The sequence below is a fragment of the Sturnus vulgaris genome, chromosome Z (genome assembly GCF_052056855.1).
Source record: "Sturnus vulgaris isolate bStuVul1 chromosome Z, bStuVul1.hap1, whole genome shotgun sequence".
Lineage (NCBI taxonomy): Eukaryota > Metazoa > Chordata > Aves > Passeriformes > Sturnidae > Sturnus > Sturnus vulgaris.
The window spans coordinates 25863629-25874920 of NC_142283.1; the positions used below are offsets into that span (position 1 = coordinate 25863629).

An 11292-nucleotide genomic window follows, 5' to 3' on the forward strand; every position below is an offset into this window, starting at 1 on the left:
ACAACACTGATCCTTGCTTGCCTGAGCTGAAGGGACTATAGATTCAGCAGCTCAGACAGACTTTGAGACTTTGTCTGGCTTTCAAGACAGGCCCATAACTTCAGTCACCATCAGTGTCTACTTTCCACTGTTGCTAACTTGTCTTTGAATGAAGAGTAGGATATACTCCACAAACTTCACAAGTAAACTGGTGTTGAAATAAGAGTTTGTATTATTCACACAGCACACATTACAAAATTACTTGATATAAGAACAGAAGACACTCAAAATTTTATTCTTGTCAGATGTAAAAATTTATTTATGCTACTTATCAAGTATTTAAATTTATGCAAAAGACAAATACTTTAACTTCAGGTCCTATTGTTCATCAGTAAGCCCTACATCAGAATACCCTTGACACTTGAAGGACAATTTTTACAAGACGCTTAGAACAGCAGAATATCATAAATAATGGCCAACTTCACAAGCCTGAGGGTCACTACCTCACTATTTCTCTGCTGAGCATAACCCACAGAATAGAAGAAGCCTTAAAGCCATTTTAATCCCCAAACACTGTCACTACTGCACTCAGAGCACTTAAATCACACTGCCCTGTATTAACACCAAACATTACAGCTAGTCTTAAAGATTTATCACAGCTTCCCCTAACAAAAATGACTTCTTTTAAACATTACAAGAGAACTGTGCATCAGAACAACTGCAAATACACAATCATCCATTTGGCTTGATTTTACAATAAAAATAGTATCGGTCATCTATTTGTTAACTTCAACTCTTGTGTCATACTCCTTATCCCCTCCCTTCTCACTTAGGAAACTATACTAGACCAGGCAGTTTAATCATAGCACTGAGGTAGCATATTTTAATTGAACAGAGTAATACATCTGATATTGTGCCTCCTCTCCTTTAAAGCACAAAAAAAAATTTTAAAAAATCCCCACAGTTTTTCAACATCTTTGGAGAAGACAGGCATACAATTAATTTCCAACAGCCACTCTATTTTGAATTCAAAGCACAAAGCATCTCTGAATGGTAGATATATTATACCAGCTTGAATGAATGAGAACATATACAAGAAGAAGGAAATATGTCAGTTTTATTAGAACTAGGGTTACATTTTAGCCCTATGGCATCTATTGTTCCCCATTATGAAATGCATCTTTACAGTCCCTGAAATTTAATTTCAAAGACGAGGATCCTGAAAAAGGGCAGTTATGCCACTGGTCTACATGATTTTCACACTATTGGCATAGCCAAATAATTGCAACAACACCAGATGAAATCAACGGACCTAATATAAAGTCATCGGGAATTAACATGAGTATACTAAAGGAATCAAAGTTAAGGCAGAAGGTATGAATCAATGAATTGAGAGCACTTTCCATTCACTTAGAAGTTAAAGCTGATAGCCCTAAAAATTAAAGAAAAACCAACACCAAAAAGACAAACAAAACCAACCCAAAACAAAAAAAAAAAAAAAACAAAAAAAACCCCAAAACCAAAAAAAACCCAAAACAAAAACCCCAACCCCAAACAACAAAAAAACCTAACAAAAAACCAACAAAACAAAAAACAACCCAGCACTGCAAGAGTTCTAGAAGCCTAATTTCCTAACAAATTGAGAATAACAGTATCTCAGTTTTGCCCTTCTGGCTAAAAGCTTTAAAAGACTAAGCTGAAGTCAAGTTGTACTCAAGACTGCAGCCTTAACTTCTAGACTGTTTATTAAAGTAACTCTTACAGACACACCTGTGTATTTAGAGGGAATAATAAACAGCGATTCTAAAGAACAGGAATAATTTCCTGCTCTGCATGCCATGCTTGCACACATAGCCTTGTAAAACTCTGCTGAACGGTACACAAACCTCACCCAGCCCCAGGCTGGATCTTTGAATTCCTCCTGCCATCTTTCACAACAGGAAAGCAAAAATTTTTACTGCAGTTAAAATCCCTTGAGTCAGCTGCCTGCTTAGGGGAAATTGGATTTTAACACATGGGAAAACAGACTGAGAATGTAACTGAGCTGACTGATAAAGGAAACACCTAAACAGCTGAGGAAAAAATGCTTAAGTTGTAATGATCAATTCAAGCTGTTTATGAAGGCATTGATGTTAATCTTTCAAGTAACCAAAAATGGACTCCATTTATTAAATGTTACTAAAAACTTAAGGCTTTTATGAATACCCTCTTACATACAAAAGGAGTATTAAACAGAAGGAACTTAATTACAGTAAATACAAACATCTGAAAAATCTCTGAAACCTGTTTATACAAATACTAATAAATTCTTTATTATTTTGTACAACTAGAAGGTGCACAGATTGGCATTCAAGCAGTCAATGCTGGCAAACATCTGTCACACAATAACGTGATTTACTTGGATAACAATATAGTTTAAAATGCCATAAATTAAAAAATAAGTTAGTTCACATTTTTTCCCCAGATTTTATGTACATCTTAGTCTTTAATGAGATCGTGCAGCCTTCTTCAGAAGCTCGAGGTCTTTCCGAAGGCTTTTAATCGCTCTGGCACAGCCATACTCTTCCAGTTGCAGAGGGATATACTTTTCTATCTGAACGAGCCCATGCCCAGCAGGACTGGTAGAGAGCTTAATCCAGGATGGTTTAATGTTTCCTCTGAAGCCCAGAAAGGCCAAGCTTCCTGTGACAGAAAAACTCAGCATTACCAAACCAGCCAAGCTCACTGCAGCACAATACACGACTGGTTACATAGGAAAAGGCATGCTCTCCCAAAATTTCTTCTCCTACATTAGTCAGGACATTAATCCACTCCCAAGCACCATACAAGGAAATAATAATTTGCAACTTCCTTTCTCCTTAGTATTAAATACCCTGAAATCTTAATTTTAAAATACAGCTAATTGGACAGTTATAAAACCTGCTTTCTCAAGCACAGCTTGCACCATCACTCTGAACAGATGAGAGCTACCCCATGCAGCCTATAAACTCATCATTCCTCAAAATACCAATAGATTCTCATTTCTAGCTTCAAGGGTTTTTTAGAACAGGAAATACTAGACAGGCACAGGAGTTTGCTTAAAGATAGATTTGCCGGGTGAGGCATCAAATACAGGCTTTAGGAAAAAATCCTTGTGTGATCCACAGGCACAAAGAACTGCTAGTTACTTCTCTGTTTGCAACAAGCTTCACACAATGGGATAAAGGAGTTTTCTGCCCCATCTGCTGAAGAGCTGCTCACCTCCTCTCTCCACAAGGGCTGACACACAGCAGCCAAACCAGTGCAAACTGGCAACCACCCTTCACCAGCTGCATCCTTCTCACACACCCCATGAGAAACCCGCCACGCCAATATAAACACAAAGACCAAGGCGGTGTCAAAGAAATGTGCAACATTTGCACCAACCATTGCTCTGAAGATAAGGTGGTTTCGCTGACCCCAGGGACATAAAGGCTTCAGCTAAATTATTAGGAATTGCTACATCACCTCTTGTGCCCAGCAGAATGATAGACCTGCAACAGGAACAGCACAGACACAGCTCTGTTATAAACACATTTTTAATATTTTGCTACACGTCTTTACAGCTAGCTGCCCTCAAAGTCCAATTCCTTATGAGTACATGGAAATAGTCAATCCTTTCTGAAAGCAGTACTTAGAATCTCTTGGTTTTAAACTCACTTTAAATTTAACTTCAAAATCATGGGAAAGTGTTATTTAAACACAGTTTAGTATTTGGTATCAAAAAAATCAAGTTTAGATATTGATCCAAAATTAGAAAATTAAAATGCCGATTATTTTTTGACACTAATTCTTTATTTCGTGATAAAGAATTTTCTCTCTACAGGGAGAGAACAGTATGATATCTGACATAGTCCTTGCCACTGTCCTTATTAAACAAAAAAAAATATTCTTGTTTTAAGTAAAGCAGCATTATTACATGATGTTTTGTTAAAGAAAGTTATTTTTACAAAAAAGGCAACACCAGAAAAATTTTAGGAGCTCAAAATCTGCTCAGTTTCCTTAAATAAGGCTACACTGTCCAATAAATTTCTCCTATGTTCCTCCTTTTCCCTGAACTTAGACATATATTTTGTTCACTTTCAGTGCTCGTGTATCATTATCTATTCATTATTATTTAAATCCTTGTCAGAGGGCAGAGCTACAGCTTGCAGGACATATTGGAAATGAGTGGTCATTGTACATACCTTTGTGGAATTCTATATTTTAAATATTCATGTACATGCCTAATGTCTACTCCAGAAAATAATTTGTTTCCCAACACTGTGCCAGTGCAGGCATCTACTACAACAATAAGTATTCCATTATCCTTGAAGGAAAACATGGTGTCATTGACCTGAATGGGAAGAAAGAGAAAAGGAAATTAATTTGAATCAAACAGCAATTTTACACTCATTGCTAATAAATCTCACTCTAGTTTAGACACAGTAATTTCCTTACAAATACTTGCTCGTCCCTAGCATCTCTTCAGTCTTCCCATTAAACGTTCACTGCTAATGAGACTTCTGAAATTGCATAGGAGTCTTCAACCTGTAGATTCTACAGGAATATTTCACCTTCCAGGTGACTTACTACCTGCCTCAGTCATTGCTCCTGCTTTGGGAAGCTGTAACTCAGATACTGAATCCCCTGAACTTCTTGACAGTAATACAGTTACTTGATCCCTGCAGCAGGCTAGTTCCAGCCCAGTTTCTTCCTACTGAGTGCTCTTACTGCTTTGCATATGGCACACATATTCCTGGAGAAGTCTACAGCTGCAAAGGTTAAGCTGCTCACGTGCAATCTGCCTACCTGGATAACTGAAGGTTCAGCCAGGCCAACAATGACACTGCAGAATGTAAGGGATGTGCAGACTAAGATCTGCAGTGGGAGAGTCTCTGCAAATGGTATTTTACCATCACATACAAGTCTACTTCAGCATTTGAATGGGAAAGTCAAACTAAACTACTTTTTATACAGTATCACATCACTTGGCTTATTTGGGCCATATCAGAACAAATACAAAAATCTACTGATTCTTTAGTAATTGTCATTTAGAGGACTTTAGTAAAGCTTTAATGGCTTATATGACCCATCCTACTAACTTGCTAATCTGCTTGCACTAGGACAATTTCAACTAACGAATTGTCAGGTTATGTGTTCTGTTTATTTCCAAAACTAGCCATAAATGTATATCCACACAGATTTAAACATGAAGCTGAACATTTCAAACTCTAATGGGAACATTTTTTTCTTCAGAAAGTAGGATTCAAAAATGGAGCTTTGAAACCTCGTTTTCTAATTTTTAAACGTAAGCTTTTTGACTTTTTTTAAAACAATGAACCAGTCTTTTAATCCAAGTGAAGAAAACTGAGGTCTGCATTATGTGGAGCTGTACAACTGTTATAATGCAAACTACTATAGTGATATTTAAGAAGAAAACCATAAAGAATACTTACATATATAAATGCTTGCTGACCTCTGCTTGACTCTCTTTCATCAGATGAATTAATCTGCACAAGGAGGTAGGTTTTGTGAGGGTCACTGGTGAATACCATCTGGATATCAAACAAAATATTTAAGTACACATATTAATATTTCTTCAACACTTTATCATGCCAGTTTACAAGAGACAGTCCATGCTCCAAAGCAAATGTACCCATTTGTCAGTGGCATTATTTATGGTACTATTAATCCCAATATATATAATGATAAAATACACTACACTATGTATCCCTTAATTGCAATATTTTTCTCAGCTTGTATAGCTGACACAATTTCAAGTTCATGCTAATAAGCAAAGATCCAAACAGAGAGGTTTGCCACATAGATATCTGCAGCAAAGCTCTCCATGTAGCACAGACAATACTGCAGTGCAAGACATCAATCCACCTATGTCCCTTTTCTATAGCACCTGGAGCAAGAGTTGCACAAAAGAAGAAAAAAATCCCTGAAACAGTGTGCTATAAAACGACTCCAAACCTTAAAGGAGTCAAAGAAGATTAACAAGCTGACCACTGAAATTTAATAAGTGCAGTATTCTGTGCTGAAAGACTGAAATTTGAAGTTAAATTGAGTAGACAGCATCACGAATTCTACAGTGCATGAAATTTTTGTTTATTTTACCTGAGTTGTACCACATTTTCTACATGGTACAGTAGTTTTTTCTGGCATCTGCTTTATGGCGGTTGGTACTTGGTAGTACTTTGGGTAAGCTTTTGCCATGCAATTACTTATCCCTTTGGATGATTCTTTGGTCACAATCTTGATCCTTTCACATCCCTGAGATGAGCAATAACTGTGACCATCCCTATTATATTTGGCTTGAAGAAATAAAAACAGTAATCTACAATAAAAGGGGAAAAATAATCAAAATTAACAGGTGAAAAATAGGTATTTATATTCAATCTCTTAACAGCTATATTTAATGATTTTCAATAGCAGACAAACTACAGTATTCACTTCTGCACCACTATCCAAAGGTTACAAAGTTTTTTACAGTTCACTAGAGTTAGGAAATCTCTAACTTATCTAAAATTCCCCACAATTAAAGGGGACATCAGAATAAATGTAGATGCTTTGCAGAGAAGAACCAGCCTTCAGATCAGTGGCTTGCAGGAAACAAAAACCGAATTGCAGAGCATGAATTTTTTCCTTGGTCATAGATCTTTGCAGAAATATTCAGTTTCACCCACCAGCACTGAACAATACAGTTGTGCTGCTTCAAATGCCCGGAAATGCAATTTATGATGTAGTGGTCAATCAAGTTCACAGAAGACTGGTAGTTCTTCTATTACATTTTAGACTGTTATCAGAGCAGCTCTTACACAAAGCAACATACATGTCTGTTCAAAAACTACAATCATTTGTGTATTTATTACAGACAGGCACAGTAGCAGGTAACACAACAAAATAAATAAGAGAAGAAATTTTAAATTCAGATCAACGTTTGCAAAACTCTCAACTGATGTTCATGGGACTTAATTTATTGAAAGTCGACTGTATCTAAAACCTCTCAGAAGGATCTTAGTGGTACTTCTGTGAGAAGTACCTTTGAAAGAGAGATTAGGACTTTTAGGTTCTTTTGAGACAGCTGAAAACAGATTAGGATTTTCAAAAATTAATTTTTAAATTTTGAAAGAGAAAGCTTCTTGGAAATTTCTAGAATTTTCAGTTTACTAAGAAAACAGATAATTTCGCGAATTAATTTTGAAGACTAAGAAATTAAATCCTAAAAGGCACTGCTCTGCAGCACATCAGATACTATATTCTCCCCAGACATGGGGTAGGAAATATCTTTGGTGACTGTGGTGCTCTTAAAAAGTATTTCAATTACAACAACCATGGTAGTTTGGAGATTTAAATACATATAAGCATTCTTCCAAAGGGTTTTGGGGTCCTTCTCAACAGTTTTCCTCTTATACAGGTGTCTCAACCAGTTGCTTTTAATACTATCAAACTGGACATTTCAAGGTTAAACAGTATCTTCTAGTAGAGTCAAATGACAAGAGTTACCCAGTACTGTTGTCAAAGTAAAACCTCTTGTCTGATCGATTCTTTTCAAGCTCCATCATTGAAGATACAGGCAGGTAGCGCTCCACCTTGCTTGACAGAGCAGATGACCGCCTTTGAAAGGTTTCCAGTACTATAAGAAAATCTGTCTTTGGTTGGTAACAAAGACCAACACGAATCCAGTCATTCCTAAAACCAAAATAAAATGGATGAGTCCACATAGGAGGAGTTTAGGCGTCAATACAGAGCAAACACATCACACACACACACACAAAAAAAAAAAAAATTAAAAAAAAAAAAAATTAAAAAAAAAAAAAAGCCAGGAACACAAAAAAGCTCCTAAACCCTCAAACACATGATCAAATCTGCACAGTCTTTCATTAAAAATTTTAGTAACTGATTGTCTCAGGATATATTTTATTATATACTTATTTAATAAGAAATATTTATAAGTTTAGCTGCCAACAAAATCAAGTATGATAAGCTATTCAACTGCAATTCTGCTCAACTTCTCTATTGGTACATATTCTTTTCCAACAGATTTTTCTTAAAGACACTGTACTGGATAAGTGTTTAACTTCAGGTGTAGTCTGTTGTTTAATCCCTTACTTTTCATACTTTACTATTTGCAATTACGAAAAAAACAACCAAATCCAAGCTCTGGTCTTCTAGATGACTGCAAACTCATGCACAGTAATTTTGCAGGATATAACCTCAGTATTGCCTTATGGATCAAAGCCACGAAAGAAAGTAAACATACTTGTTGAAGTTAATGAGATACAGATAGGTGACGTTTGGAGCTTTTCCATTCCAATGTATTGTATAGCCCTTTTGGAGCATCACCACTGGCTGGTATTGCTGAAAGGCAGCTGCTCTCTGGTTAATACCTCGAAGAACCATGGGATAGGCAGGATACTCATCTCGGACAATAGTCATGGAAAGATTCTGTCCATTCCAGGTTTGGACATAAACCTATATGATATTTAAGAAGGTGAAATAGGAAGATTTGGTCTCTTTGCAAAAGAATAGGAAATAGCAAAACACAATCAGTACATTATTAACCAAAATGCTGCAATTTGGTGTTCTTAGTTATGCAATACACAAATCTCTCCTGAATGAAAGTCCTATTTAAAAAACTATCACAGATTTTTCCTGTTTTGCAGATAAAAAAGTGTATAGAGGAATAAAAAAAAACAGCTTTAACACCTGGCCACACAGAGAAGGAACTAGAATGAGAATCAAACCTGTAAGACTTAAATTCAGAAGGTGGCATTTAACATCTCCAGAAAACAAAACAACAAAGCAACCCTTTAAAATCCACTCTGTGAAAAAAAGAAGTGAGAACTTGTGTGGAAGAAGACACCTTCAATGCAGGAATGTTCTAGCAGATACAGCCGCAACACAGAACTCTCAGCAAACACATTTAGTTTTACCTTGCAGCATCTGATACTGTACCCTCAGTCTGCTGAGAGCAATCATGATATATACACAACTGACTGAAAAGTGTGATATGAATAGAAGTATTTTTTAAAGCCAAAAAGTTTTGAAACCCTAAGACAGGTAATTTTGTATTATTTCTTATACTACCTGACTCCACAAGTAGTTCATATTATACATTTGCCCCAAACAGAAAGCCAAAAGTACTAGCCTGTGCATAGCTCCCACTGCAAACCACTCCACTCCATTCTGTGATGTTAATGCATTTGGGGTGTTGAATCAAGTAATTATCCATTCGGCCCACATAGGTATCCCTGTAGTCAGTCACTGAACCATCTAGATCATGAAATATTGAGTTCTTGTCACCATCCAGATCTCCTTCTTCAAACCAGGGACCAGGCTTTCCAAAGAAGGCTTTCAAAGAAACCTGACAATGACAATAAAAGTTTCTGCTTTTCCTGAGATGAAACACAGACTAACAGTGCACATGTGCAGAAACAGAGGAATTTGACAAAGCTGATTAAAAACTTTACAGCAAAGATAGAGAATCCTGTAAAGCAGACATGCTGGGTTTTAATAATAGGCTCAGGCCAGCTCTTGCTTTTGAGTGTTAATATTACCTGCAGAAAACTTGCTACTAAGATATATCAAACCTTAAAAATCTTACAAAAGTTTATTTTCAGCTTTACCACAAACCATGAATCATTTAGTTTAACATATCCTACATCTGTGTTGGTATTGTTTTTTTTTACTCAAGAGACAAAGGATACACTCTGTGTGACCTCCAGCCAGGAGATAAACTCTGAAGTAGATGACTTACAGCTCTTGTCTCCATATGTTAAATACAAGAAAAGAAAATAATTTATAAGACTTAAGGAAAACTTGGAATAAACTTACGTTTGGACCAAACTTCACAAGAGAAATATTATTTTTTGGAGTCATCTGCCATGGATTTTTCATCAAAAATCCAACTGCACTGGTAAATCTGTCTGGAGTTGGCACGAAGTTTTTAAATGTGCACTTGGTAAGGTGAATAGGTCCATCATAAATTTGAAAGCCTCTAATTGGAAATGTCCTGTTGATGCAAGCAAATATTTATACCATCCTGCAATGAAACTCATTATATGCTTAAATCTGTGTCAAATACATTTCCTCTCAGAGAAATCAATAAAGTAACAATTAGAGAATGACTTACAGGATAGATTTTAGTAAAGGAAATATGGTTTCTGTGCTTCTCTACTGAGTCAAAAAGTCCCCTACTCCTAAATTTTCCTATTAGCAGAGATATCATTATCGATTTGCAAATGTGCCCCTTTTTCAGTATGAGGAATACAGGAGAAAACTAATACCACCTGCTCTTTAATTGATTGGCAACTGGAAGTGACTGCAGACTGTAGGAAAGCAAACATTACTTCTAACTTGAGGAAGGAACACGCAGAGAATGGCAGGCTGATAAGGCTTAGCTTGATGCCCAGGAAGATGACGGAGCAGCTTATGCTAGAAACCATTTCCAGGTCCTGAAGGACTGGAAAGTCCTCAATAATCAGCATGGATTCACAGAGGAGAAGCTGATAAACTTCTGTGATGAAATGACTGGCCTGGTAGAGCAGCGGGCACAGTCTACCAAAACTGCAGTAAGACTTTTGACACTGTCCCATAAGATCCTCATGAAGTATGGGCAGGATGAAAGGACCCAGAAAGTGATGGCACAAAGTCTACTTGGAGACCAGTAACTGGTGATGTACCCCAAGGGTCAATATTGAGTCTTGTTCATTATCTTCATCAGTGATCTGGATGATTAGGCCAAGTATAGTCTATGGGCCAAGTCTGCAGAGGGCACAACACAGAAGGAAGCAGCTGATGCAGCAGAAAGTTGTGCCTCTGTCACCCCCCAGACAGACCCTAACAGGATGGAGAAATGGGTGGATGGGAACTGAAGTTTAACATGGGGGAATGTAAGGTCTTGCACACTGGGAGCAACAACCCTTTTGTCAGTGAAAAGGACCTATGGGTCCTAGAGAAAGTCAGATTAGCCAAACAATGTGTCCTTGACATAAAGAAGCAAAAGGTATCCAGAGCTGCCCTCTGAAAAGTGTTAGCAGCAAATTGAGGGAAGTGATACTTCGCATTTTTTCAGCACTGGTGAAGTGACACATAGAGCACTTGACCCCAGTACAAGGAAGATATGGAGATACTGGAAAGTGCAGCAAAGGGCCACAAAGATGATTAAGTCCCTGGAGCATCTCTCATGGGGAGAAACTCTGGGAGACATGTTGAGCCTGGAACAGAAAAGCCTCAGGTAGTAATCTCAACATCTATCTGAAGGGAAGGTGCAAAGAACATGGAGTCAGGCTACTCCCAATAACA

The 11292-nt window shown here is 37.1% G+C and overlaps 1 protein-coding gene across 3 annotated transcripts in view; it reads right to left on the minus strand.

Moving 5' to 3' along the window:
* Positions 1-269: 269 nt before the first annotated feature.
* Positions 270-11292, minus strand: part of CEMIP2 (cell migration inducing hyaluronidase 2) — a 49701-nt gene continuing 38678 nt past the window's right edge. For all 3 annotated transcript variants that reach the window (XM_088157219.1, XM_088157218.1, XM_014886294.2), the window contains 9 exons: positions 9823-10000; positions 9137-9352; positions 8249-8460; positions 7492-7677; positions 6103-6322; positions 5436-5534; positions 4185-4333; positions 3385-3491; positions 270-2661 (listed from right to left, as the gene is read on the minus strand). In XM_088157219.1, the coding sequence (XP_088013345.1) occupies positions 2465-2661; positions 3385-3491; positions 4185-4333; positions 5436-5534; positions 6103-6322; positions 7492-7677; positions 8249-8460; positions 9137-9352; positions 9823-10000 (1564 nt within the window). In that variant the 3' untranslated portion in view covers positions 270-2464. The remainder of the gene's footprint in view (positions 2662-3384; positions 3492-4184; positions 4334-5435; positions 5535-6102; positions 6323-7491; positions 7678-8248; positions 8461-9136; positions 9353-9822; positions 10001-11292) is intronic.